We start from the raw sequence: 27,241 nt of genomic DNA on the forward strand, positions 1-27,241 counted from the left end.
TTAAAATTCAATTTAAATTAACCATGTTGTTTAAAAAATAAAAACAATTAACCATGTTAAAAAATATAATGCAAGATGAAGTTTTAAAATGATTAAATGTTTTATTTTATTTAAAATTAAAAACATTGTCCAATAAAAATGAAATTTTGGGTACTTACGTATTTTTGGTGTCGTGCTGACTGCTGAAATACTAACATTGGCCTTTTGGTCAAGATCAAAGTTGTACATAGTTAAATTTTACATTGAACGCTGGGGTTATTAGTTAGATTAGGATCCACAGAGTGATTGAGGTATTTTGGTAAATGTTGCCAGTCAAGAGTAAGACTTCAAAGTCTCATCTGTTACATAGTCAAAAAGACCCTGTACCCTCCCCCTCCCAATTTCTTGTAGGGCCTTGTGTCTAATTTTGTTGAATTGAATTTTTTGTACGTTTTTTATGTTCAATTTTTTCTTTCTCAATAAAATATATAAACAAGATCAAAGTGTAGTATCTGTTCTTCAGATGCTGCACTTCCATTTCTTGTTCTCTTTTGGTGGAGGAGAAATCCTTCACGACTGAGACAATTTTTATTTTTGTACCTTTTCTCCACGTTAAAAAACGACCCTGGTGTCTAACTCTGTCCCGTGGGGAGGCATAGTAAATAGGTACTAACATTATTATTTTGAAAACCATTCTTAATGAGGAGCTAAGGGTGTTTTATAACTATTGTGCTTCCACCTTACAATTTAAAAAAAAAAAAAAAAAAAAGATATTGTGAAACTTGAATTTAAACTGAAAAAAAAAAAAAACTATAAAAATAGCACAGTAGCATCTGCCCTCGTATACGTCCAAGAACAATATCTAATGTAAAATTAAACCAAAATTTGGCGCTTATGCAGTTTTGATACCATGCTATTTTTAAATAGTTTTTTCAGGTTAAATTAAAGTTTCAAGATATCTTTTTTTTTTTTAACTGTAAGGTATAAGCACAGAATAGTTACAAAACATCCTCCCATGTTAAGAATGGCTTTCAAAACAATAACCTTATTTCAACACAGTAACAAGTACCCAAAATTTTATATTTATTGTTCAATGTTTTTAATGTTAAATTATAAAAGAAAATCTGGGTTTGTATTACTGTACACATAGATTCGAAAAAGTTGTCAAAAAACAAATATATAACAAATAAATGTTATCGGTACTTATGCAGAGAGTGATCCGGACGTAACTCACCGGACGCTCGGCTAGCCCCGTAATACGACGTCAACAGCCGGAGTTAGCCGAGCGTCGCCGATGTAGTTCGACGGTTGTCAACACTACGCGCGTGCGCGACGCAAGAAAAAAAATTCAAAGCAGCAGACGACAATAAGGAAAAAGAAGAAAAGAAAGTAAAACAGTACAGAATCAGATTTATTTAACAACAACCGTTACAATTTCAGATTTATTTAACAACCCTTAAAATTGCGTACCTATGGAAGGAAATATGAACTTAACATATTTGTCAGAAAAATTGCAAACAGCACAGACAGCGGGTGTCCTGTAATTTTGTCAGGAAAGGAGTTTGCTTGCAAAAAAGAAAACCTGTCCCTCATAGTCGTGTGATGCCCTCCAACAGTCTGAGGAAATACCAACAGTAAATATTCCTCGCATTTTTCTTTTACCAGGTTTTTTCCTTAACCAACCACCCAACAAAAAAAAAAAAAAACATGTTTTGTACAAAAAAAAAAAAACTGTTTGCTTGTTACCTTTTTTTTTCGCTATTTATTCTTAAAAAAATGTAAAAAAAATGACCCTAACCCTTAAAAAAAAAACACCCAACAAAAAAAAAAAACATGTTTTGTACAAAAAAAAACAGTTTGCTTGTTACCTTTTTTTTTCGCTGTTTATTCTTATAAAAATAAAAAAATAACCCTAACCCTAAAAAAAAACACCCAAAAAAAAAAAAAAAATTTTGCTTGTTACCTTTTTTTCGCTGTTTCTTCTTCTTCAAAAAAAAAAAAAAAAAAAAACATAACTTTCTTGTATATAAAAAACACTTTACATTTACAAAAAAAAAAAAAATACAAAAAAAAATTGTTTTCCGTTACAGTAAATAAAAGTTTTAACAAATTTTACATTAAGGTAGGTTTCTCTTTTCTTGTTATGTTTTCAGCGCCGACGCTCGGCTTGCTTTTCCTCGCCGACGCTCGGCTAACTCCGGCTGTTGACGTCGTTTTACGGGGCAAGCCGAGCATCCGGTGAGTTACGTCCGGGATCACTCTCTGCATAAGTACCATGTTATCAAAGGCAAGATAAGTTACTTTTCTACCAAACTGGATATATTTTTTGTGTTTTTATTCAATGTAACATATTTATTCAGCTCGAAAAACATGCAGTGTTTACCGATGTATTGGACAATTCAAAATGGCGGTCGACTCTCTCTTAAACACGGTAAGTTCGAGAAAAGGTGTTATAAATAATAAACGGTATTCCGGCATAAAGCTCGAGACAATAGTCTCTAACCCCCTTTCACAACAAAAGGAACTAATTTCCCTATACACCGCTTTTGGTTACTATGGGAACAGTTAATTTTTGTGATGATTCGATTTTTAATAATAAACACATTGTATTATTTTAAATATTAATATTTATTTTTAATAATAAACACATTTTATTATTTTAAATATTAATAAAGCAATATACAGGGCATTTTAAAAGGAAAACAATATTTGTTTAATAGTAATTATTAAAGAAAAAGTTAAAATTGGACTTTTTTGGCCTTTTTTATCTAAAAAATGTGGTTTTGTCTTTGAATTTGGCCTTCTTTGCTGAAAGATTTGGCTTCAAACATTTATTATAGCCTACAATGTACAGGATTTTTAAAAAATATATAAACAATATAATCACATATTTATTAATTTTTGTGATTCGAGGAATAAACCAATAAAATCTATTTTGTTTTTTATTATTGTTGATTTTTTATTATTATTTTTGATTTTTTTAAAATTATTATTCGATCTGAAAACCCGCGCAAATTATTAGTATCCTAATCGAAAAATCGTACGCGTTCTGCTGCAACTGCACTCATGGAGAAAATTGTTGATCATGTTATACCTGCAGCTGACCTGTGTTTTTTGGAGTATTCTCTCAAAGACATCCTGTTACAAATAAATAACAGAATGAAAACGCTCGAATGGTTAGCGAAACATGGCCTAATCGCAAATCAAAGCATTTGCAATAAGTGTACGCATCAATGTCCGATGTTTTTGCAAAGGAGAGATGCACTGAAATGTAGAGATGGCTACTGTTGGGCTTGTCCCAAATGTAAAAAAACGAAAACTGTGCGTGCTGGCTCCTTCTTCGACCATGCTCACTTAACACTTAATCAAATACTAGAGGTAATTTATTGGTGGTCGATAGAGGAACCGCAAATGCAGGTGACAAAACAGACACATGTTTGCCCACGCAGTCTCCAAGACTGGTATAATTTCCTTCGCGAAATTTGTGTTATGTGCCTCATTGATAACCCTCTTCAGATGGGTGGTCCCGATCGGACAGTTGAAATCGATGAAAGCAAGTATATGCATAGGAAATATCACCGTGGACGATACAGACAAGGACAATGGGTTCTGGGTATGGTTGAACGTGGAACAAACCTAACAATGATGGTACCAGTAGAATCTAGAGATGCGGGAACTCTGTTGCCAATCATTCAACAGTACGTTTTACCTGGAACACGCATAATAACGGATGGTTGGCGAGCGTATAATGCCCTTCCTAACCACTTTGTGGTGGAACACAAATATACTTTTGTGGATCCGAATGATCGGACAGTCCACACAAATACAATTGAAGGGGCCTGGAGCACTAGTAAGGTAAAACTTAGAGCCATGAGAGGTACTAGCTCGGCCAACTTTAGCAGCTACCTACAGGAATTTCTGTGGCGTCGAAGAGTTACACGCAATTTCTTTGGTAACATGATGTACTGGATTCGACATTATTATGCCGTTTAAATTTAATTTAATTTTGCAATTTATTACATTTTTATCATAATTTGGAAACTGTAAAAAAATCGGTAAAATGAGCACCCACTTTCTGGACACCTAGTGAGGGGGCATCTTTTCCTGTTTTGACTAAAACGTTCGTATTTTTTTTTATTTCATCTTTCAATAAAGACACGAGGACATTGAAATATAGATACATGTAATGGCTTATGCTATCAGTGGTGACCATTTCTGTACGCATAAGCGCGCGCATATTTTTGCCGCAAACGAGTTTTTCAGATATTAAGCAATGTAATTCTTGGTTATCGGTGGTGGCCATTTCTACACATGCAAGCAAGCGAATTTAAATTTGTCACAAAAAAAGTAGTTTTTGGGATATTAATCAATCTTTATGTTATCAGTGGTGGCTGGTGTGCGTCAAAAACATGCTCGTGCTTGCGCGTATAGGAATGCCCACCAATAAAATAAAATGTGTTTATTATTAAAAATAAATATTAATATTTAAAATAAAATAAAATGTGTTTATTATTAAAAATAAATATTAATATTTAAAATAAAATAAAATGTGTTTATTATTAAAAATAAATAGTAATATTTAAAATAATAAAAATGTGTTTATTATTAAAAATAAATAGTAATATTTAAAATAAAATAAAATGTGTTTATTATTAAAAATAAATATTAATATTTAAAATAAAATAAAATGTGTTTATTATTAAAAATAAATATTAATATTTAAAATAAAATAAAATGTGTTTATTATTAAAAATAAATATTAATATTTAAAATAATAAAAATGTGTTTATTATTAAAAATAAATATTAATATTTAAAATAATACAATGTGTTTATTATTAAAAATCGAATCATCACAAAAATTAACTGTTCCCATAGTAACCAAAAGCGGTGTATAGGCAAATTAGTTCCTTTTGTTGTGAAAGGGGGTTAGAGACTATTGTCTCGAGCTTTATGCCGGAATACCTAATAAACTAGACAAAATACTATTAAAAAACACCTATGTCACGGTAATATATATTGAGCGAATTTCTAACAGTATTTTGTCTATTTTATTATTTATAACACCTTTTCCCGAACTTACCGTGTTTAAGAGAGAGTCGGCCGCCATTTTGAATTTTCCAATACATCGGTAAACACTGCATGTTTTTCGAGCTGAATAAACATGTTACATTGAATAAAAATACGAAAATTATATCCAGTTTGGTAGAAAAGTAACTTATCTTGCCTTTGATAACATTTATTTGTTATTTGTTTGTTTTTTGACAACTTTTTCGAATCTATGTGTACAGTAATACAAACCCTTTAATTTTAATCACAATCAATAATTATGTGATTATCTTTTACCCACTTAAAGTTTGTAAAACATGTAAAAAAAAACAAAAACCTTCTGCTCGATACCGGTGTCAACCTTTAACAGTCCCTTTTAGTGATTACTTGGTTTGAGGATATTTGTACAACTAAACGTCAAATCTGCCGAAAACTTTTCTGTATTTCACCTAACAATTTCTTTAATAAAGAAAAAGCATTCATATTTTCGCATACAAAAATGGTACTCTTGCATAATTTGACCTGAATTCCCGTCAAGCATGGATTGGGCGAGACTGGCAATCATCGGTGTCAGCCGAGTGTAGTTCAAATGTTGAAACGGGAAACGCTAACTCGACTTTTTATTTTATTTATTTAATTTTTGGTACAGTTGCATAATTTGACCCAGATTCTTGGGAATTCCCGTCAATCATCGGTTTAAGCCAAGCATTGTAACAAACGCGAACTAATTTTCCCCCAAAAAACAAAAAAACAAATATTAATAATCAAAAAAATAGAAAATTACTTTATAGTGACTGTTTTTTTTGTTTTGTTTTGTTTTTTTTTAATTATTTATCAACATTTTTTCCTATTAATCTTCAAGAAAAGATGAATATTTTACTTTTTTTTTTAACCATAAATTGTTAGGTGAAAGTACAATTTTTTTTTTTTTTTTTTTTTAAAGGCTTTTTGTTCACTGAACTAAAATTAAAACTGAATTAAATAATCAATTCTCCTTAACATCACTAACCCTAACCTCTTTACACCACAGAAAAAAAAATACAAAAAACATTACATAAAAAATACTTTATTTGTTTGGAAATGTTTTTTGGGTACTTGTGCATTTAACGAACCAGACGTAACTCAGCATTTGCTCGGCTTTGTCCGACGCATGACGTCAACAGCCGGATATAACCGAGCGTTGCGATTAAGCAGACGAGAATTTCGCTATCAATTGGAAGAGTGTCACAACTCAAGAAACGCTTATTTGAAGAGGATTTTAAAAAGATAACTGACGAAATAATAATGAATATTACAAACCTTGCGGACCCCAGAGGCTGCACTAAACTTTTGCCAGCAACGGAAATTGTTGGCAGAAGAGAAAAGGTGTTTACATTTTGGCCAGGATTGTGTACTTGCAAAGAGAACAAGCCTTTCCGACGGTTACGGTTGGAGGTGTAGAAGTGTAACATGTCGTCGATGGACCTCCATTAGGATTGGGACCTTCTTCTCAAAATCCCGACTAACCATCGCATGTATAATAAAAATAATATACTTATGGGCGTTCGAGATGGCATCTACAAAAAATCTCCATCGCGAATGTGGGTTACGTTCTCGCCACACAATTGTGGATTGGAAAATTTTCCTGCGTGATATATGCAGGGACTATTTTCTTAGGAATCCCCGGCAGATTGGAGGCCCAGGCCATACGGTAGAAATCGACGAGTCCGTTTTTAACCGCAGAAAACACAACGTTGGCAGACTTTTGACACCGGTGGTGTCACTGGTGTGGTGTGGTCTGGGTCTTCGGTGGATACGACCCTGCCGAAAAGGAGGGTTTCTTGGTCACACTATACCAAATAGGAAGGCCGAACCCCTCCTTCCACTAATAAATAAAAAGGGGTTTGTATTTTAAAATAGCGCGGTACCAAAAATAAAAATAGACAGAAAAATACCCCCTGTGTTTGTACTTGCACAAAGATTTGAAAAAGTTGTCAACAAAAACAAATATATAACAAGTAAAGGTTTGCAAAGGCAAGATAAGTTACTTTTCTACCTAACTGGATAAATTTTAGTGTTTTTATTGGGTTTGTATTACTGTACACATAGATTCGAAAAAGTTGTCAAAAAACAAATATATAACAAATATTATCAAAGGCAAGATAAGTTACTTTTCTACAAATCCTTGTTTCTGGCGAAAAAAATGTACAAATAATCCTTGTTCCTACCCCCCCCCTCCTTTTTTACGTTAAAAACTGAAAAAAAAAAAAAAGTTGACAAAAAAAACTTGTTTTATATGTATTTATTTTGAAAACAGAAAACAATTTCAAACAATAATAATTAAAAAAAAAAAAAACATAAATGAACGGTAGGTTTTTGCTTTTTATTTATCTAATTTTTTTTTAATGTTTCTACATTTTACAATTTCATTGTACAGTTATTTTGTTGTAGCGTTGTTTTTATTTTATCGCCAACGCTCGGTTTTATCCGGCTGTTGACGTCATGCGCCGGACAAAGCCGAGCAAATGCTGAGTTACGTCTGGTTCGTTAAATGCACAAGTACCGTTTTTTGTATTTTTAAAATTTAGCATTTCAACATTTGGTATTATTTTACTTTAAGGCCCGTCTCACGTTCGCCCCAACATCACATCCCCCCCCGCTCGCGCCCCCAATGTACACAGCGCCCCCAATGTACACAGTAAAATCTTCGGAAAATGTTAAATGGTGTTCTAATTGGTAAATGTCGGTGCGTTACTTTTTGAAAATTTGAAAATTCTATGTTCCAGGTAAGATAAATTACCCCCTCTCCCCACTCCAACTTGGAGTGCTTTCCTTTTCTTGTTTGTGAACCCCCCCCCAACGTAGTTTGCTTGGTGAAGCCGTCGTTTATGCTACAGCGTGCATGCATGCGCGTAGCATAAACGGAAGCTGCAAAATGATGAAAAGTAGTTCGTGGGTTCAGGGGTAAATACCATGCAAACGGTAAATTTGCCCCAAGTTTCACTATCAGATTCGTTGTCAGCGACCTCAATTCCCTTTAAAAAAAACAAATTAGAGTGGTCGGTGTTCTGTAGTAGCATATCTGGATATTTACCATTATTTGTAGAAAGAATCAATAATTTCGAAAAATTCGAAAATTCTTTAATTGATATTCTTCCGCGTATATATTGGGGTGGGTGGGGGTGTGGGGTTTAATTTGCGCCGGAAGTTATATTTGTTTATAGCACCAACCCAGCCACCGGTTACACGCGCCAAGGAACATTTGCCAACAACGGAGATAATGTAAGTGTATCATTTTGACAATTTTTATCATTCTGTCTTTTCATTTATGGTTAGGTGTTGACTCCTTGCATGTTAATTATTGGTTACTACATAATGTTAAACTATTCCGACTTATCCCCCCCCCCCAAAAAAAGTAATTTGTCCGCCACTCCGCCACTGAAGAAAAAGAATTGTTTTGAAAAAAAAAAAAAAAAAATGTCTTTCCGAGATTATTAATGCTATTGCAACTTAACCCCCCTCCAAAAAAAAAAAAAAACTGCTTTGTCCGCCACAAAAAAAGGGTCTTTCCGACATCCCCCTCCCCCGCAAAGTTGTTTTATTTTTCTTGTTTTTCATTGACTTTGAAATTTTCCGCCAAACATTACTATTGCTCTGTGAAAAGGCCGTCAGGTACGCGCGTGCACGCGCGATTCCGCCATTGAAAACGCTCGCTTATGTTTCCGCGCGCTCGCCCAACATTCCGGGGTTCATACCATGCAAACGGTAAATTTTCGACGGAAACGGTTTTCATATTCTTTTTCAGCACACTGAAATCTACAAAAAAAAAACATTTTTTTCTATACGAACGTGAGACGGGCCTTAAAGTAAAATTTTTACCCAACATTTGAACAACGCTCGGCTTAAACCGATGATTTCCAATTGAGCCCGATCCATGCTTGATGGGAAATGCCGAGAATCCGGGTCAAACTATGCAAGAGTACCAAGAGTTCTGAAAAGCATCTTGTCAGATCCATGGCCATCACCATAGGTTGATTCTAACTGGATCATAGCAAAGCATAACGATTCTTTTGAAAATGAGTAAAGCCTTGAGGTACAGGGCTTTACATTACAAATGAAACAGTCAAATTTGTGAGTTATTTTTTCCAAGTAGCAACTAGAAATAATAAAACACTTATTTTTTTGTGTGTGTTTTTTTTTTCACCGACAATCTTTCAAGGCTCATTACTGAGTGGAAAATGTCTTTTCAACCTTTATTTTCTTTTAATAAAATAAGTAAAGTCAAATTATTTAAACAATAAAAAGTTTAATAGAACAATCTACTTTTTTTTTTTTTTTAAATTAATGAAGGCTATTTAAAAAAAACATCAGCAGAAATTTGAATGTTGATATCTTCGAGTCTTAACATAAAATTCGGTGTATATTAATAATTACTTTTTTTCAAAAGTACAGAATAATTTTTATGATGTACATACTTGTCATAGAACGAAGATGTCATATTCTGAAAATCATGTGGGTTTGGCTGGTAACTTTTCTATTTGACTATTAAACATAAATATTTAGTTGTCAGATGTTAACTGAAGATAAATCTGTCTGTAAAGCTCTGTTGTAATGAAGAGATTAGTAACAATCCCACCGACAGGTGCTATAAATTTTTTTTTTTTTTTTCAAATTTACTAATTATTGAAGAAGAATGTATTACCTTTTTACCACTTGCAGCAAAATTAGACATGAAGTGGGTATAATGCGGAGGGGTAAGTAGAATCCAGCTAAAGAGATCAGCAATAAAATAGGTGCAAGAAGTAATGCCTTGGAGAATGTTCTCCAAGGATCAAACTGAAGAAAACAAAGACGGTCGCATTCTGAAGCAAACCAGACCCTAGAATCAGATTGTGCTAAAGTTTATCTCTGATATTGTAGGGGCCGTAACTCTTGATGGAAATAGATCGGTTTCACCTTGTTTTATATCTCCACTTCATTTGTATTAAATATGTTTCTTACTATTGCATGTCTTTAAGCTGTTTCTATTTTTAGATAAACTTGCTCCTAATATTTTTTGGTACTCGTACAGAGTAAGAATCGCATATTATAGGCAGATTATGTAAGCCACTGGAAGGTGCTGAATAAAAGTTGGAGGGGACTACATCGAAAATGCGAGCCAAATTTGTGAATGAAAAAATATCATTCTGGTTTCAAAGAAAGCACTACTTTAAGTATAAGAAAATCTTTCCTACCTTCAATGACCTCGGGTTTTGAGAGATGGATGCGAAAGCGTCTTTCCCTTTGTGATTGTTTTTTATACTAATGGATAAATCATGTGACCCTAGACCTTCTATAAAATTGTATGGGTTGACTGGCTTGATTGTTAATTTTTTTACCCCCATCTTTACAATCGGTTCACACCGTGTCTGAAGTTGTTCCTTTTCTTCTCTTTCCTTTTCTTTTCTTCTTCTCTTATTTACTATTGGGACACCGTCTTGGTAGTTCCTTTGTTTTTTCTTTCTCAATCAATTATTGTATTGATAAAGAAGTATTACGGGACCACAAGGACTAATACCTGAGGTCGCAACCGACGGCATCTGTTGCAAGAGGTAAGACGTTCTTTTTCTCTTTCTCTCTCAGCCAGTTGTCATTGATGTGTTAGGATAAATTTCTTAGCCTCAGACCTAGGTCCTTGATTATACCTTTTTTATAGCATCCTATTAAGAATTCGCTATACATTGCAACAGATACTGTTTTTTATATTAAAATGAATTCCTTACAAGTTGAACAATCATCACGGTCATCCTTATTGGAAGATCAGAGAGTCACTCGTACGATGATAGACTTAACACTAGAAAATCTTAGTGGACTTGAACCTCTTGAGAGAGATGTATTAGAACTTCATAAACGAGACATTCTCCAGTGGCTCCAAGAGTTATTGCATATTGACAAGAAAATAATGAAGGAGACACCATCGATTGAGATGAGGAGCTGTTTGACAGACAGTTTCACTTACAAAACCAGGGTGAATAAATCATTGTCGCAGTTAGATGCTTCCTTACCGGTTCCAGAGATCCATTCCCCTTTACTAACCTCAACTCCTCCCACTCTACCTTCCCCAGCTCAATCTGGCATTGAATTAGCGAAGCCTAAAATAACATGTCCAACATTTACTGGCGTTGATAAAACCAATAAATTTGCCCTGCGGGATTTCCTAACCCGTTTTGAGTTTTGTACATCTGGAGTGAGCTCAAAGAAGGAAAAACTCATATGCCTTAAGGCATATGTGATAGGTCGGCCATTTCATCTGATCCATCACCTGTCAGAAAATGACCATAATTATGATGTGGCCATAAATATTTTAAAGGAGGAATACTGGGACAGAGAAGCCATTAGGGAAGAAATTTTTAAAAGAATAGTGCAGTCTACACCTAAGGTGGACAAGTCTTATGAACAACTAAAGGAATATCTTTCCCAGGTTCAGTATGAACTTGGTGAGTTAGATTCAGACTATGGTTATGATTTTTTAGTTGAGGACTCCGGAAGTGGATGTCTGGTGGCTCATATCCTATTTGATAAGATCCCTGATGAGATAAAGGCAGAGCTCATTAGAGGCTCTAGCACACCATATCCTGGCTTGAACTGCATACTGCAGTATAGTCACGAAGTTATTAAAGCATTACTCCGGATTAAACCTATTTCAACTCCTAAGACAGAACTGATTCCACGGTTTAAGCCAAGGTCAAATGCTGTTTGGACGAGAAGCCCACCTAAAAATTCTGCATTACAAAGTTTTCACGCAGACCTAGACTTGGAAGACAAGATTCCTTATTGCAATTTTTGTGCAAGAAATGGACACACTAGTTCTCAGTGTACTACCTATCCCTCATACAATGAGCGCCTGCAACGCTGTAGGCAACTTGGATTGTGTGAATTCTGCACAGTTGCCAGCCATGATCAGAAAGCCTGTCCAGGAGTCAAGGGATTTAGATTCCCTTGCAGGTATTGTAAGTCTCGGAGGCATTATGCTTCTATGTGTCCTCAATTTGTACTAGAGGAAACAGAAATAAATACGAGCATAAGTACAAAACTTGGGGACATTCAAAACCTACTGCCAATGGTCAACATCACAATTAAAAGGGGAGCCTCCTCAGTTTCTCTGAATTGCCTTATTGACTCGGGCAGTCAGAGGTCATATTTCTCTGAAAGGGTTCTTCAGCACCTGAAGTGCGATCCAGACTCATGGGAGGAGGTGGCCATGGACGTTGTGACCTTTGTGGGGAGAAAACGCCGCATTTTCAAGCAGTTAACTGCAGTTGTAGAGGTCTTGCCGGGAGTAGCCCCCCAACTACCTATTCTAATTGATTGCGAATTGAATCTGTCTCACAAAGTACCAGACCTTCCTCTGGTTTGGGAAAACCTAAGAAAACTGAATTATACCTTTGCTGCAGAGATAGAGAGTGGCAGTGTACAATTGTGGGGTCTCATGGGAATTGATTTGATTCAATATATGCGTCCCATGAAGATAACACGATGCATGAATGGTGCGGCTTGGCAGACATCCGCTGGCATTATCCCCATAGGAAATACAAAACATTTTTTGCATGAGAACCAAATCAGTAAGATTGCTATAACTCCGGGAGCCTTGAGCTATGAAATTGACAGGCAGTACTATTGTAACGATTCTTTGGTTAATAGTATTGTGAATCCTGTTCCGACCTATGTGGATCCATTTGCCGACATTTTTGAAGGAAGCACTGTGGATCGGGGCTTGGAATGGATGTTTAGTCTAGAATCCTTGGGACTGCCTGACATAGAATCGGTTTCTGACTATGACAATCAAATGATGGAAGAATTCATGCAAAACATAGTTTATAAAGATGGTCATTATTTGGTTAAATTGCCTTGGCATAAGGACAAGTTATCTCAGGTTCAATCTAACCATCATATAGCACTTAAGGTGCTGGACAGAGTAGCATTCAATTTAAAGAAGAAGGACTTATATGAGGAGTATATTAAGGTTTTTGAAGACCAAGAAAGAGAAGGGATAATTGAACCCCTAGAATGCTCCCCTCAGGAATACAAGCATTATGTGTGGGTTCCACATAGACCTGTGTTCAAAGACGAGCATACAACTACAACTAAAATTCGACCAGTTTTTAACTGTTCTTTTAAAACTAAGAACTCTGTCTCTCTAAATGATGCTGCTTATCCTGGGATCAACTTAACAGGGGACATGCTTGATTTAACTCTGCTTTTCCGAACAAATAGGTATGTATTTTTAGCAGACATCAAGAAGGCATTCTTGATGATTCGATTATCTAGTGAATCTGATAAGAATAAATTTTGTTTCTTTCTGCGAAAAAATAATAAGCTAATGTGTTATCGTTACACAACAATCTTATTTGGGTTTAGTGCAAGCCCATTCATCTTGAATTGCATACTAAAATTTCATGCTGGGCGTTATCCTTTGGATGATTGCACTGGGATGTTACAGTCTAATTTTTATGTAGATAATCTGATTAAAACAAGCAATTCCTTGGATGAGTTAACGGGCTTGTATACACGAGCAGTAGAAAGATTGCAAGAAGGAGGATTCATACTCCAATCTTGCAATTCTAATCATACAGAATTACACGATTTAATGAGGAGAGATGGTACTCTTGTGAGTCACAGCTGTCCTTGGGAGAAGGTATTAGGTTATCGTTACGATCCTCTTGCTGATACCATCAATATTGCTTCCTATAATTGTAACCCTGAGGTAGCAACTAAAAGGCATATACTGTCTGAAGCATCTAGGATATTCGATCCACTCTCATTATGTTTGCCGGTATCTATACAGGCACGTACTCTTGTTAGTGAGTTGTGGAAATTAGGTTTTGAGTGGGATGAAATTGTGCCAAGTGAACTTCAATCCAAATGGGCAGTCATCGCTCATGAATTGTCAGAACTTGGTTCTGTTACCTTCCCTAGAAAAACCCTTGATGAAGGGAGGGAAGCTGAATTATTTCTGTTTTGCGATGCATCCAAAAGGGCATATGGATTTGCAGCATATGCAGTCCAGGGGAAGGTTTCATCTCTGGTTTTTTCCAAGGCAAAGGTGGCGCCTCTTAAATCGAAGAGTTTACCAACTCTGGAGCTTTTATCGGCCTTCTTGGCCATCAAGTGCCTTCCGACTTTGTTGAAGGCCTATTCTAATGTAAGTTTCAAAAAGGTATTTCTTGCAGTTGATTCACAAATAGTATTATCCTGGTTGGTCACAAGGCGGACTAATAGCAAGAATGTTTTTGCCATGAATAGATTGAAGGACATTAGTCAATGGGAGGCTGAATTGATGTCTAAATTTGGTGTGGCCATTCAGTTTAAATATGTGCCTACTGCACAGAATCCCGCTGACCTTATCACCAGGGGTATTCCTACCTCTAAACTGAGGGCCAATTTGGAATATTGGGTTTCTGGACCGTCTTGGCTAAGAGACCAACCGATTTCTTGGCCTGAAAATCCTTTGAATTGTTTGAGCCCAGAAAGCAAAAAGATTGTATCTTCGATGGTTTGTGCTGTTTCGCACAGCCAGGAGGAGCCAGTTGTGCAATATGATAGATATTCTTCATTGTCTAAACTATTAAATGTCACCACATGTGTGTTCAAGTTTATTAATAGGTTGAGGAAAAGAGACTCCGACTTTGGTAAGATGGCTCGGACACACTTGATTAAAGTAATGCAGAGACAATCCTTCTGGGAGGAATTAGAATACTTACAAAATCCTTCAGGTAGGTCAATACCACCGAGAGTGGGAAGTCTAAACCTTTTTTTGGATAAGGAAGGATTAATTCGATCCAAGGGAAGAATTGGGAAGGTCTCTGTATATGAATACGAAATAGTTAATCCCTTGCTTATTGCTAAGGATCACCATCTTTCTAATCTCATAATATTGGACTGTCACCACCAGTGTAAGCATCTGGGTGTTCCTGCTACCTTGAATAAGGTCAGGTTATCTGGGTACTGGATACCCCAGGGTAGGCAGGCGGTAAAGAGAATTTTATCAGGATGCTCCTTGTGCCAGAAATTTAACTCTATTCCATTTACCTACCCCAAAATGACTGATTTACCTAAACATCGGGTGAATATGATAAGACCATTTTTGCACACAGGAGTAGACTATACGGGTCATCTGTGGGTTCTGAGAGGTGGGGAGAGGGTGAAGATGTATATCCTGGTCTTTACTTGTTTGGAGGTACGGTCAGTTCATCTAGAACTGATTGAGGATATGTCTGTTCACTCATTCCTAATGGCCTTGATTCGATTTTCAAATATTTATGGGATTCCTTCGCATATTTATAGTGACAATGCTAAGTCATTTGTGGCTGGATGTGACATGATTCATGAGGTGATTGCTTCCAGTGAATTCAGGGAGAAATTGGGGACATGCCAAATCAAGCATGTTAAGATCCCTGTACACTCTCCTTGGTATGGAGGTGTATGGGAAAGACTGATTAAAACCATCAAGTCTTGCTTGTATAAATTAATTGGACGAGCTAGTCATGATTATTTCGATCTCCTGACAATTATTTCTGATGTACAAAATGCCATAAATGACCGTCCCTTGACTTACAGAAGTTCATCTGACTCAAGTTTGGAAATAATAAGTCCAAATCACTTTTTACGCCCTGTAGTAAACCCTCGTTTGATTTTGAGAATGGATGGGGAGGGTATTTATCAACTAGAACCTCCCTCTCGGAAACAACTCTTAGAGTCCTTAAGTTGCAGGAATGATGCATTAAAAAGATTTAAGAAAATTTGGTACGAAGATTATCTGCTTAGTATAAGAGAGCATGCCCAAAGACAACAAGGAGGGACTTCACCAGTTGTTTGTGTGGGAGATGTAGTCACAATCAAACTCCCTAACAAACCTCGACCATTTTGGGCATTGGGTAGGGTCACACGTCTATTTACAGGAGATGACGGATTGGTGAGATCTGCTCAGATAAAACGAGGAGATGGCTCCTTGCAAGTTCATTCCCTGAAGCACCTCTATCCCTTGGAGTCGTCTATTCAAGAACCCATTGATGGACTTGATTCCTTGATGAGGAATGCTGATGACAATCTGAATGGCTGTACATCTGTACTTGAAGACCCTATTGAAGAGGGCACAGAGCTTGGTTGGATTTGCCCTGATTGTGGTGAACCAGACAATGGCAGTGCCATGATATGTTGTGACTGCTGTGATGACTGGTACCATTTTTCCTGTGTTGGTCTATATCGACCTCCACCAGAAGAGGAGAGTTGGCGGTGTGGAAGTTGCCTCAACCAGGATCCTTCATTATCCCATGATATGATGGTGGATAATTTATTAAATGATGCTGAACATGCATGTATTTGCCCAGGATGTGTTCTACCGGATAATGGTAGTCCAATGATATGCTGTGATGAATGCAATCAATGGTACCATTTCAACTGCGTAGGTATTCAGCAAGTTCCCCCAGAGGGTGAGAATTGGTACTGTTGGAATTGCCTACATTCAATTCACTAACAGTCCACTCTCAGAAAATAGGTAATTATTTATTTACCTCTCCCATTTTTTTTCTCTTCCTTTTCTCTTTATCCTTTATTTTTATTTATTTACTAGCAGTTCAGCCGACTTGGCAGTCAAATTTTGACAAAAACCGATTACGAAGCTTGCCCTATGTCTGAATACACTTTATGTTGGTTTGGAATGTTTGGACCGGGGATTGGCTGAAGGTTCAGTTTTTTGGGGGTTTTTTTGTTTCGACCCCTTAAAACTTATTTTTCTTGGATTTGTTCAATTATCAAGTTGGATCCATGTCCCGGGAATCTAAATTTAGAATTTTGAGTGTTTGGACCCAAAATTAACAGTTATTTGTATTAAAATGTACTCAGACAACTTCACTGTTTACTATTTATTTATTCATTTATTTTATTTACTTATTTTTTTTTTTCTCTTGAGACGGGAGTGTATAAGAAAATCTTTCCTACCTTCAATGACCTCGGGTTTTGAGAGATGGATGCGAAAGCGTCTTTCCCTTTGTGATTGTTTTTTATACTAATGGATAAATCATGTGACCCTAGACCTTCTATAAAATTGTATGGGTTGACTGGCTTGATTGTTAATTTTTTTACCCCCATCTTTACAATCGGTTCACACCGTGTCTGAAGTTGTTCCTTTTCTTCTCTTTCCTTTTCTTTTCTTCTTCTCTTATTTACTATTGGGACACCGTCTTGGTAGTTCCTTTGTTTTTTCTTTCTCAATCAATTATTGTATTGATAAAGAAGTATTACGGGACCACAAGGACTAATACCTGAGGTCGCAACCGACGGCATCTGTTGCAAGAGGTAAGACGTTCTTTTTCTCTTTCTCTCTCAGCCAGTTGTCATTGATGTGTTAGGATAAATTTCTTAGCCTCAGACCTAGGTCCTTGATTATACCTTTTTTATAGCATCCTATTAAGAATTCGCTAATAGGATGCTATAAAAAAGGTATAATCAAGGACCTAGGTCTGAGGCTAAGAAATTTATCCTAACACATCAATGACAACTGGCTGAGAGAGAAAGAGAAAAAGAACGTCTTACCTCTTGCAACAGATGCCGTCGGTTGCGACCTCAGGTATTAGTCCTTGTGGTCCCGTAATACTTCTTTATCAATACAATAATTGATTGAGAAAGAAAAAACAAAGGAACTACCAAGACGGTGTCCCAATAGTAAATAAGAGAAGAAGAAAAGAAAAGGAAAGAGAAGAAAAGGAACAACTTCAGACACGGTGTGAACCGATTGTAAAGATGGGGGTAAAAAAATTAACAATCAAGCCAGTCAACCCATACAATTTTATAGAAGGTCTAGGGTCACATGATTTATCCATTAGTATAAAAAACAATCACAAAGGGAAAGACGCTTTCGCATCCATCTCTCAAAACCCGAGGTCATTGAAGGTAGGAAAGATTTTCTTATATAAGAAAATTAAAAGGAAAAAAATTAAATCAAGGAAAAAATAAGTCCCTACTTGAAAATGGCACTGTGCTTTGTTTGGGGGTGAAAATTGAATAAAAAAAATTTTTTTAGATGAATAAAGATTTAGTTTTTTTTTTTATTTTTTACACTTTCTTTTTATTTTTTTTTTATCATTTCTTTCTTACTCCTCTACAAGGTTAAGCTGTGTTTCTGTTAATTTAAGGTTTTGTTTGCAAATAAGTTTTCATTTTCTGTTTTTTTTTCTTTTAGACAAAATTCATTATTTGCTTCCTGAGACTGCAACTCTATTAGATTCATGGTAACAGCTTTAGCTAGTTTTCACAAAATTATTGAAATTGTTGTGAAGGAACATAACTGGCTATACACCGGTTACAAACTGTATATATATATTGGACTGTTTGGCAGACAGCGGCAGACAAGCAGTCGCAGTAAGACGGATAGTCTTACGTGTTGATTATCAGACTTTCTTCCCCATACTTGTTACTATGTACTTCTATTTACCTTAGGCGAGCAGCCTTACGTTTCTGTATTATAAATAAACCCCATTACACATACCACTCGGTGTAACTCACGTTTGTCTTTATTTCCTAAGTATTTAGGAATATAACAATGGCGACGAAAGGATGTTCTTTCTCTTAACAGAGATAAATTACCGTACCAAGGACTGTGTACAATGCAAGGATTTTTTGTTTTACGAAAAAAACAAACTACACAAGGATTTTTGACCACGTGCGTCAATGAATTTAAAAATTTTTCCTACCTAAAGTAGCGAAAAGTACGGATTTTTCTTCGTAAAGAACTCACAAGAAATTATAGAAACATGTTCAAGGTAAAGTGGAATTTATATTTATTTTGACAAGTAAAAAAAAAAAAAAAAAAAAAAAAATGGTCGCAAGTTGAATTCGAAACTACACTAAAGGATTACGAGTTTCGAAAGAAAAAATATAAATACAACGACTATTGTACCATTTTATGCCACGTGGGAACGGCAGCCATATATATTTTTTTTGGGGGGAAAATTAATTGTTTGTTATTGCCTTTATATAAATAATTGGAACTATTTGTCGTGGGAAGTAAGAAATATTTTGTGTATGAACTTACGTTGTTGAAAAAAAAAAAAAAAAAAAGAATTATTTTACAAAGCCTGTTGAATTACTATGGATGAACTTTGTTGAAACGTGTTGTGTCTGCATATTGCTACTAATTTACGATATACGTAAATTTACGATTTTTCTTTGGAATTATTGTGTAGAATTCGAAAAGACATTTTTGTACTAGAAGCTAACATGGAACAATTAGCAGAGTTAACTAAGGCTCTAGCCCTTAGCATCCAGGAACAGACAAAAATGACTCAACAATTTTTAGCGCAACAACAACAACAACAACAACAGCTACAGCAACAGCTGCAACAACAACAAGAAAGAACACAAAAAACTTTAGAGGCACAACAAGAACAAACAAACATACTACAACGACAAATGTCGACACAGCAAAAGAATTTAGAAAAGCTAATTCTAACGTCGACCGGGAAGAAGACTAATTTTTCTGCCGAGGGTATTTCAAATTCACTAACGGAATTTCGTTACTCCCCGGATACTGGTGTTACTTTCCCTGCATACTACAGAAGATACGAAACAATTTTTACGAAAAGATGTTTAGACTGGACCGATGAGGAAAAAGTTACCCTGCTACTACAAAAACTGGGTACTGATGAAAACACCAAGTATGCAAATCTAATTCTACCAAAAAAACCGGAGGAGGTTTCGTTCGAGGAAACAATTAGTACCTTGTCGAAAATATTTGATAAAAGGGATAGCCTATTTCACTCTAGATACAAATGTTTGAACATTCAGAAGGCAGAAGCTGAAGACTATCTAGAATATGCTTGCACTGTGAACTGTTTATGCGAATCATTTAAATTGAATGAAATTTCCGCAGACCAATTTAAATGTTTAATCTTTGTACAAGGTCTCACAGCACCAAGGGACAAAGATATACGTTCACGGATCCTAACAATTATGGAGGCGGATCCTAACATAACATTGCAAAAAGTCACTGAAGAGTGTCAACGTCTGATTAACATAAAGAAAGACAACACTCGCATTGAAGAGAAAAATATTTTTAAGGTGCAGCAAGTAAAAAGGCAAGGGACCACAAGAAAGTCCAGGTTCCAAGAACACAGGATCCTTAAAGGATACAAAGACCCAAAGCTAAAGTGTAAATGTTGTGGTAGTTTAAGACACAACAATAAGACCTGCTGGTTTAGGAACAAAATATGTTATGAATGTGGTCTCAGAGGTCACAAGGGAACATACTGTGCCCAGAAGAAAAGACAAGGGACCGATAATGTAAATACGCTTCGCATGAATAAAGAAAAAAGCTGCGAAAGACGGAAATATGTTGATGTTCGGATAAATGGACATCTGGTTACATTGCTTCTGGATAGCGGTGCAGATATTAGTATTATAAATGAAGATATATGGAAAAGGATAGGTCGACCTGAATTAACGAAAACCAGAAAGACGGCGAGAAGTGTGTGCGGCAAAAGATTAGAGTTCAAGGGAGAATTAAAATGCAAAGTGACATTCGCTAACCAGACTCATAAATCCAAAGTGTACGTCGTACCAGGAAAGAATACATGCCTGTTTGGGGTAGATTGGATTGTCCTGTTTAATTTATGGGAGAAACCCATAAATTCGTTTTGTAACGTTTTAACTGCAGAAAAAGCAAACCAAAGGGAAGACTTCCTGAAGGATTTGAAAACTGAATTTCCCAATGTTTTTGCCGAAGGACTAGGACTCTGTATTAAGACAGAGGCAAAATTTGAATTAAAGAAAAATGCCACTCCAGTATTCAAACCTAAAAGGAATGTGCCTTTTTCAGCGATGGACGCAATCGAAAAAGAGTTGGATAGACTTCAACAACTGGAAGTCATTGAAAAAGTTAACCACACAGATTGGGCAAGTCCAACCGTGTATGTAAAGAAAAAAAATAACAGAATAAGGGTCTGTGGAGATTTTTCAACGGGTTTAAATGACTGTCTATTGGACCATAATTATCCCCTTCCGTCCGCAGAAGATCTGTTCTCTAAGCTTAACGGAGGAAAAATTTTTTCTAAGATAGACCTCTCAGATGCTTACTTGCAAATTAAGATCAGCGATGAATGCTCCAAATACTTAGGCATAAATACTCATAAGGGCATTTTTAAGCTAAAGAGGCTTCCTTTTGGATTAAAGGTTGCTCCTGCTATTTTCCAGCAAATTATGGACACGATGCTGGCAGGGTTGGAATTTTCAATGGCCTACCTTGACGATATCCTAATTAAAAGTGAAAATTTGCAAGATCATAAGAAGCATGTAAAAGAAGTATTCAAAAGAATACAGGAATTTGGTTTTAAATTGAGCCCAGAAAAATGCGATTTTTTTATGAAAAAAATTAAATATCTAGGTCAAATAATCGACAAAGAGGGTCGAAGACCGGATCCACAAAGGACTGAAGCAATTGAAAAGATGCCTGCTCCAGATTCAGTGACAAAATTAAAATCGTTTTTGGGATTAGTTCAATACTATGCAATTTACATCCCTAACATACATAATTTAAGAGCTCCTCTTAACGAGTTACTGAAAAAGGGTGTTAAATGGAACTGGAATAAGGAATGTGAATCTGCTTTCCAAAATATCAAAAGATGTCTACTGTCAGACTTAGCATTGCCACATTTCAATCCAGAAAAGGAACTAATACTAGCAACGGACGCCAGTGATTACGGTGTTGGCGCTGTATTACTTCACAAGTATGAGGATGGTAGGACAAAAGCTATCGCCCATGCTTCAAGAACGTTGGTTGCAGCGGAGAAAAATTACAGCCAAATTGAAAAAGAGGCGCTGTCGATAATATTTGGAATTACAAAGTACAATCGATTTCTCCATGGACGATCTTTTATTTTGCAAACCGACCATAAACCCCTACTTACCATATTTGGATCAAAGAAAGGCATTCCCACACATACTGCGAATCGATTACAGCGATGGGCTGTAACCCTCTTAAACTATCAGTTTAAGATGGAACATGTATCCTCAAAAAAGTTAGGACACGCAGATGCATTATCACGGTTGATCCCTAAAAGAAGCGAAAGTTTCGAAGAAACGGTAATTGCTGCGCTTAAAGACGAAAGTGAATGTACAAGTTCAATGTGTAATATGATACGTGAACTTCCGGTAACTTTCGAAAAAATAAAAAAAGAGGCAGTAAATGACATTTTCATTAAGAAAATGAAAAATCAATTGGGATGGATAAAAAAAAATAAAAAGGTAGATCAAACAACGCCTTTTTCCATCTGTGAAGATGTGCTCATGTATGGTGAGAGGATCGTAATTCACTAACGTTACAGAGGAAAATTCTGAAGGAATTTCATACAGGTCATCCGGGCATTTCGAGAATGAAATCCCTTATGAGAGGATATGTGTACTGGCCTGGTATGGACAAGGAAGTTGAAAAATGTGTCAAGACATGCAGAGGATGTCAATTAGCAGCTCGAGATTCTCCAGTAAAAACGACGCCATGGCCAAAGACGGACCTACCCTGGTCACGTCTGCATATTGATTATGCGGGACCTATAAATGGTTATTTTTACTTGATTATTGTAGATTCTTTTTCAAAATGGCCAGAAATATTTAAGTTTAGACATCCAACAGCAAAAAACACTGTGAGTGCGCTTAATGAAATTTTTAGCCGTTTTGGAGTGCCAAAAACCTTAGTGAGCGATAATAAAACAGCATTTACTGCTCATGAATTCAAAGAATTCTGTGACTCACTAAATATTCTACATATGACAACACCTGTGTACCATCCACGATCGAATGGGTTGGCCGAAAAATTTGTAGATACGTTTAAAAGGGCACTTAAGAAAAATCTTACTACGGACACAGACGAACAATGTATTCAAACATTTTTAGCAATTTACAGGGTGACACCAAATCCTAATAATAATGTCAATTCTTCCCCGGCTGAGCTAATGTTTGCAAGAAAGATAAGATCTGTCTTCGATAGGCTGCTACCAGAGAAAAAGAAAGTTTTCAAAAAAAGAAAACCTTAATACCAAGTGCTTCTCCCCAGGTGAAAATGTATATTTCAAAAATTTTCAAAATGGACGAAATCAGTGGGTTGAAGGTATTATCAAAAAAAGGATTGGGAGCATGGTCTATACCATCCAAGGATTAAGTTTTGTCTGCAAAAGACACAGAAATCAAATACGTCCCAGACTGTCTCCAAATGTGGAAGAGACACCAATGGAAACATTGTGCGATATTTTTGATATACCAAAACCAGCGTGTGTACCGCAAACAATGAATATTTCGCCTGAACCGACCATACGGGCTGGACAGAAACCTTTACCCCGGGTAACGCTGACCAGAAGGAAAAGCGCAAGAAAGAGAAAAGTTACCAGGAGATTAAGCCCTGACCCTAAAAGGAAGAGGTATTTAAGCTAAAATCAGGAAGATTTCAGCTTCAGGGGGAGGTGTTGTGAAGGAACATAACTGGCTATACACCGGTTACAAACTGTATATATATATTGGACTGTTTGGCAGACAGCGGCAGACAGCGGCAGACAAGCAGTCGCAGTAAGACGGATAGTCTTACGTGTTGATTATCAGACTTTCTTCCCCATACTTGTTACTATGTACTTCTATTTACCTTAGGCGAGCAGCCTTACGTTTCTGTATTATAAATAAACCCCATTACACATACCACTCGGTGTAACTCACGTTTGTCTTTATTTCCTAAGTATTTAGGAATATAACAGAAATGGTGACGACTTTAATCAGTTTTTACAAATTTATTGAATTTTCCATTTTTATCATGCTTATTACTGCTGAAATTTCCATTGGATAATTGTTTTGGCACCTTTCAGTGGTTTATGTAATCTGCTTGAAATATGCAGATGTGTAGCAGTTATCTGCTCCTTTCCAGCGATAACTGCACCAACCAGCCGGTAGGTGTCGCAAAAAGCGACCTAGTTATCTGCCCTTGAGAGTTATAAAAGGGGACGCCCGGATAATTCTTTTTTTTTCTCTCGCTCCTTCTGGGAATCAGCCTCGCAATGAAACGCGGAGACAACGCGCCCGCCGTTCAGCATCAACCCGGTAAGAGTTTTAGCAAATGAACATTTTTCCAGCCTTTTCCTTCAAGAGACATCAGCTCTACCATCAGACATGTATACGTACGTGGACTGAATTCCACTCCTCACACGCACACACATACACAATAACATTTTTATTCTCACAGGCGCATGCGTGAAATAAAACATCACTTTAAACGTTACTCTATTTGTTAGTTTTAGTTATTCTGTCTCACTGCATGCGACAAGTTTGTCGTTTACAAACACGTATTTAATTGGGGGCACAACACCCAACTGCAACCCCCCTCCACAGATGATAATGTAATCTCTATTCTGCATAAATACCATTTCTTTTTAGTAATTTGTTATTTTTTATTTATTTTGTTTTCAGAATGTCCGTATGGTAAATTTGGCAGTGATTGTTTGGGGACCTGTCACTGTTTACAAAATGGTAATTGTAATTACACAAATGGAATATGTGAAGATGGACAATGTGAAATAGGATACAAGGGAGATGATTGCCAAACGTCTGGTAAGGATTTTTATTGAATTATATTTAAATAAAAACTGAGACTAGATCATCAGTTGAGTCAATATTTGTTATGTAGATTATAAAATATTTAGAAATTCCACAATGTTTTTATGAATATTTGGAATTTATGATTGCTTTTGCTTCATTATATAATTATACAGAGTGTTTGGAAAATTGATATGATTTGGGATTCTACGGTTCACAATGGAAAAGTTCTCATAAACACAGGTCCGGAAATGCTTGGTTATACATTATTGAAACAAATACTATCCAGCATTCTACAGATAGTATTTGTGTTGCAGTCCTGAATTTTCGACTGATTAGTATTTGTTTCTCATTGGTTTATTGAGTTCGAACGACGGATGCAACATGTGCACACAAATCAGGAGAGAGCAGATATGCATTTAATTCGTTTTGGTAGATTGTGGTGTTGCAGACTCTTGTGCTGTCAGCAAAGCTCGATGGAGGTCAACAAAAATCAAAACGAGGTATTCAATAGTGGAAAAGATAAGTTAGACATGTTCTTCATTTTTTTTTGTTTAAATGTCACAAATAACTACAAGCAAAAAACAAAAACACAAAATCAGCAACAAGACATGATGGTGGAATGATAAAATTGTTGTCCTAAAGAAAACCACACTACAGATTTATTTTAAAAGTTTTATTGAAAAAATCAAATAACTTGATTATGAAGTAGAGCTGACATTTATTCAGTGTAGACACCTTCAGTCTCAATCACTGCCTCACTAGAGGTTTGAAACTGAGAGAATGCCTTTTTCACAAGCACTGGTGGGAGCTTGCAAATACTCCGTGGATGGTGGTGGTCCAGCGGGTTCAGGTTGGGAGAGGAGAAGTGGGGGCAGTGAGAGAAGGATACTAAGTTGTAGCACTCCTTCTGAATCCAAGTCTGGGTTTCTTTGGACTTTTGTGCTGGCGCCAAATTCTGCTACCACACCGAGGGTCTGCCAGTGGCCACCTGATTGCACTAGGGGATCACCACACTCTTCAGCACATCCAAGTACACTTTGGCAACTTTGAAGATGTGAGGTGGCATGATGTGACCCTCACTTGAAACCACACCAAAAACCATAATCATGGCCTGAAACTTCATTGAGCTGTGGCCTCAAGTTTTGAACCATCTGGATTTGCATTTTGAGGGTGCTGGCAATGGTCCTGTTGTCATAATGGGGATCAGTATAAAGCATGAGTTGTACAGCAGCACATCTTCGATCTCGCTTGTTGAATATTGTGTCACTTTCAGACATGAGAGAAGGCTCGTATTGCTCTTGGGATTTGTACACAACTGGCCAACTTGTAGGTGGTCTGCAGCAAAAAGTAAAACTGGTTTTCATTAAATGGAAATGGAACCATGTCCTCTTTTCTGTATTATATTTTCAAAACATTGATTAGATGAACATCTCGATTTTTCAATCGAAAAAAAAATGAAGGGGTAGAAAATTATGAAGAAAATATGACCAGACATTTCTGGTTAGTCTGTAGAGTTTCTTACTAACTGGAACCACATTAAAATTTTAGGAGGGTAGAAAATGGATCTTGGGTTTACCTTCAGTAGCCTCATAACTCTTCCTTCCTTTATTGTCCTTTAGTTCTCACATTCCATGAGTGATGTTTCTGACAAAGATGAATTGCTGTTTTCTAGTTCAAAATCAATTCCATCTAACACTTATCATTGGCAAGTTTTTCACCTTGAAATAGTATTTTTTTTTTTTTTTAACTTTTTTTTTTTTATTATTACATTTTCACCCGAAACAAGGCACATTGCCACTTTGGTGTAGGAGGCTACTATCAGGGGCAGTAACTACTGGGGCACTGTTGGGATTTGGGCAGCAAGATGTCGGTTCACATTGCACTTGAACTTCTGCATGTCAGTACAGTTAGGAAAGCAGGAACCTGGAATGGAATTCCAGAGTCTAGCGGTTCTGGGGAAGAAACTACTGGAGTAGAAATATCTTTTACATCTAGGGATCTCTACTGTGTGGGGGTGAGATTTAGCTGCCTGTCGGGTTTGTTGAGGGTGTCTATGTCATGGGGGCACAAGTGTCTGCAGTTCGTCAGAGCATTCACCATTAAAATACTTGTAGAACAGGCAGAGAGATGCAACGTTTCGTCGATGGGACAGAGGCTGAAGCTTAGATGCCAGTTTAGGGCCTATCAGATTGGCGACTCCGTTTTGAACCTTGTCTAGGATCGAGAGACTAGTAGCAAATGCACCAGCCCAAATGTGACGACAATACTCCATACATGGGCGAATGGTAGCCTTATAGAGGTACAGGATACTTTCAGGTGTCAGTAGTTTTCTAGCACGGTAGAGAGAGTCTACCTTTTTCGTAGCGGCCCTGACAATGTTTTCAATATAATTGTTCCAACTCATGTTTCCTGTGAATGTTAGGCCAAGCAGTTTGAAAGATGTACTCTCAGACAGGGAGTTACTGGCCATTGCTATTGGTAACAGAGAAGGTTTCTTGTAATTATTGAATGAAACTAGTTTAGTCTTGGCAGCATTGAATGTGACCATCCATTTATGTCCCCATTCCACTACAGATTGGAGGTCATCCTCTAGTGTTTTTGCCATTTCTTTAGATATGTGTTCATTTGTTTTC

General features: G+C 36.5%; 1 protein-coding gene across 1 annotated transcript in view; it reads left to right on the forward strand.

The window, feature by feature from the left end:
* Nucleotides 1-27,241, forward strand: part of LOC145248989 (uncharacterized) — a 126,171-nt gene that overhangs the window by 7,033 nt on the left and 91,897 nt on the right. Inside the window, exon 2 of the mRNA XM_080110827.1 lies at nucleotides 24,480-24,620. Coding sequence (XP_079966953.1) covers nucleotides 24,480-24,620 — 141 coding nt within the window. The remainder of the gene's footprint in view (nucleotides 1-24,479; nucleotides 24,621-27,241) is intronic.

This window comes from Euprymna scolopes, chromosome 27, assembly GCF_053919585.1.
Source record: "Euprymna scolopes isolate OS-2025 chromosome 27, ASM5391958v1, whole genome shotgun sequence".
Lineage (NCBI taxonomy): Eukaryota > Metazoa > Mollusca > Cephalopoda > Sepiida > Sepiolidae > Euprymna > Euprymna scolopes.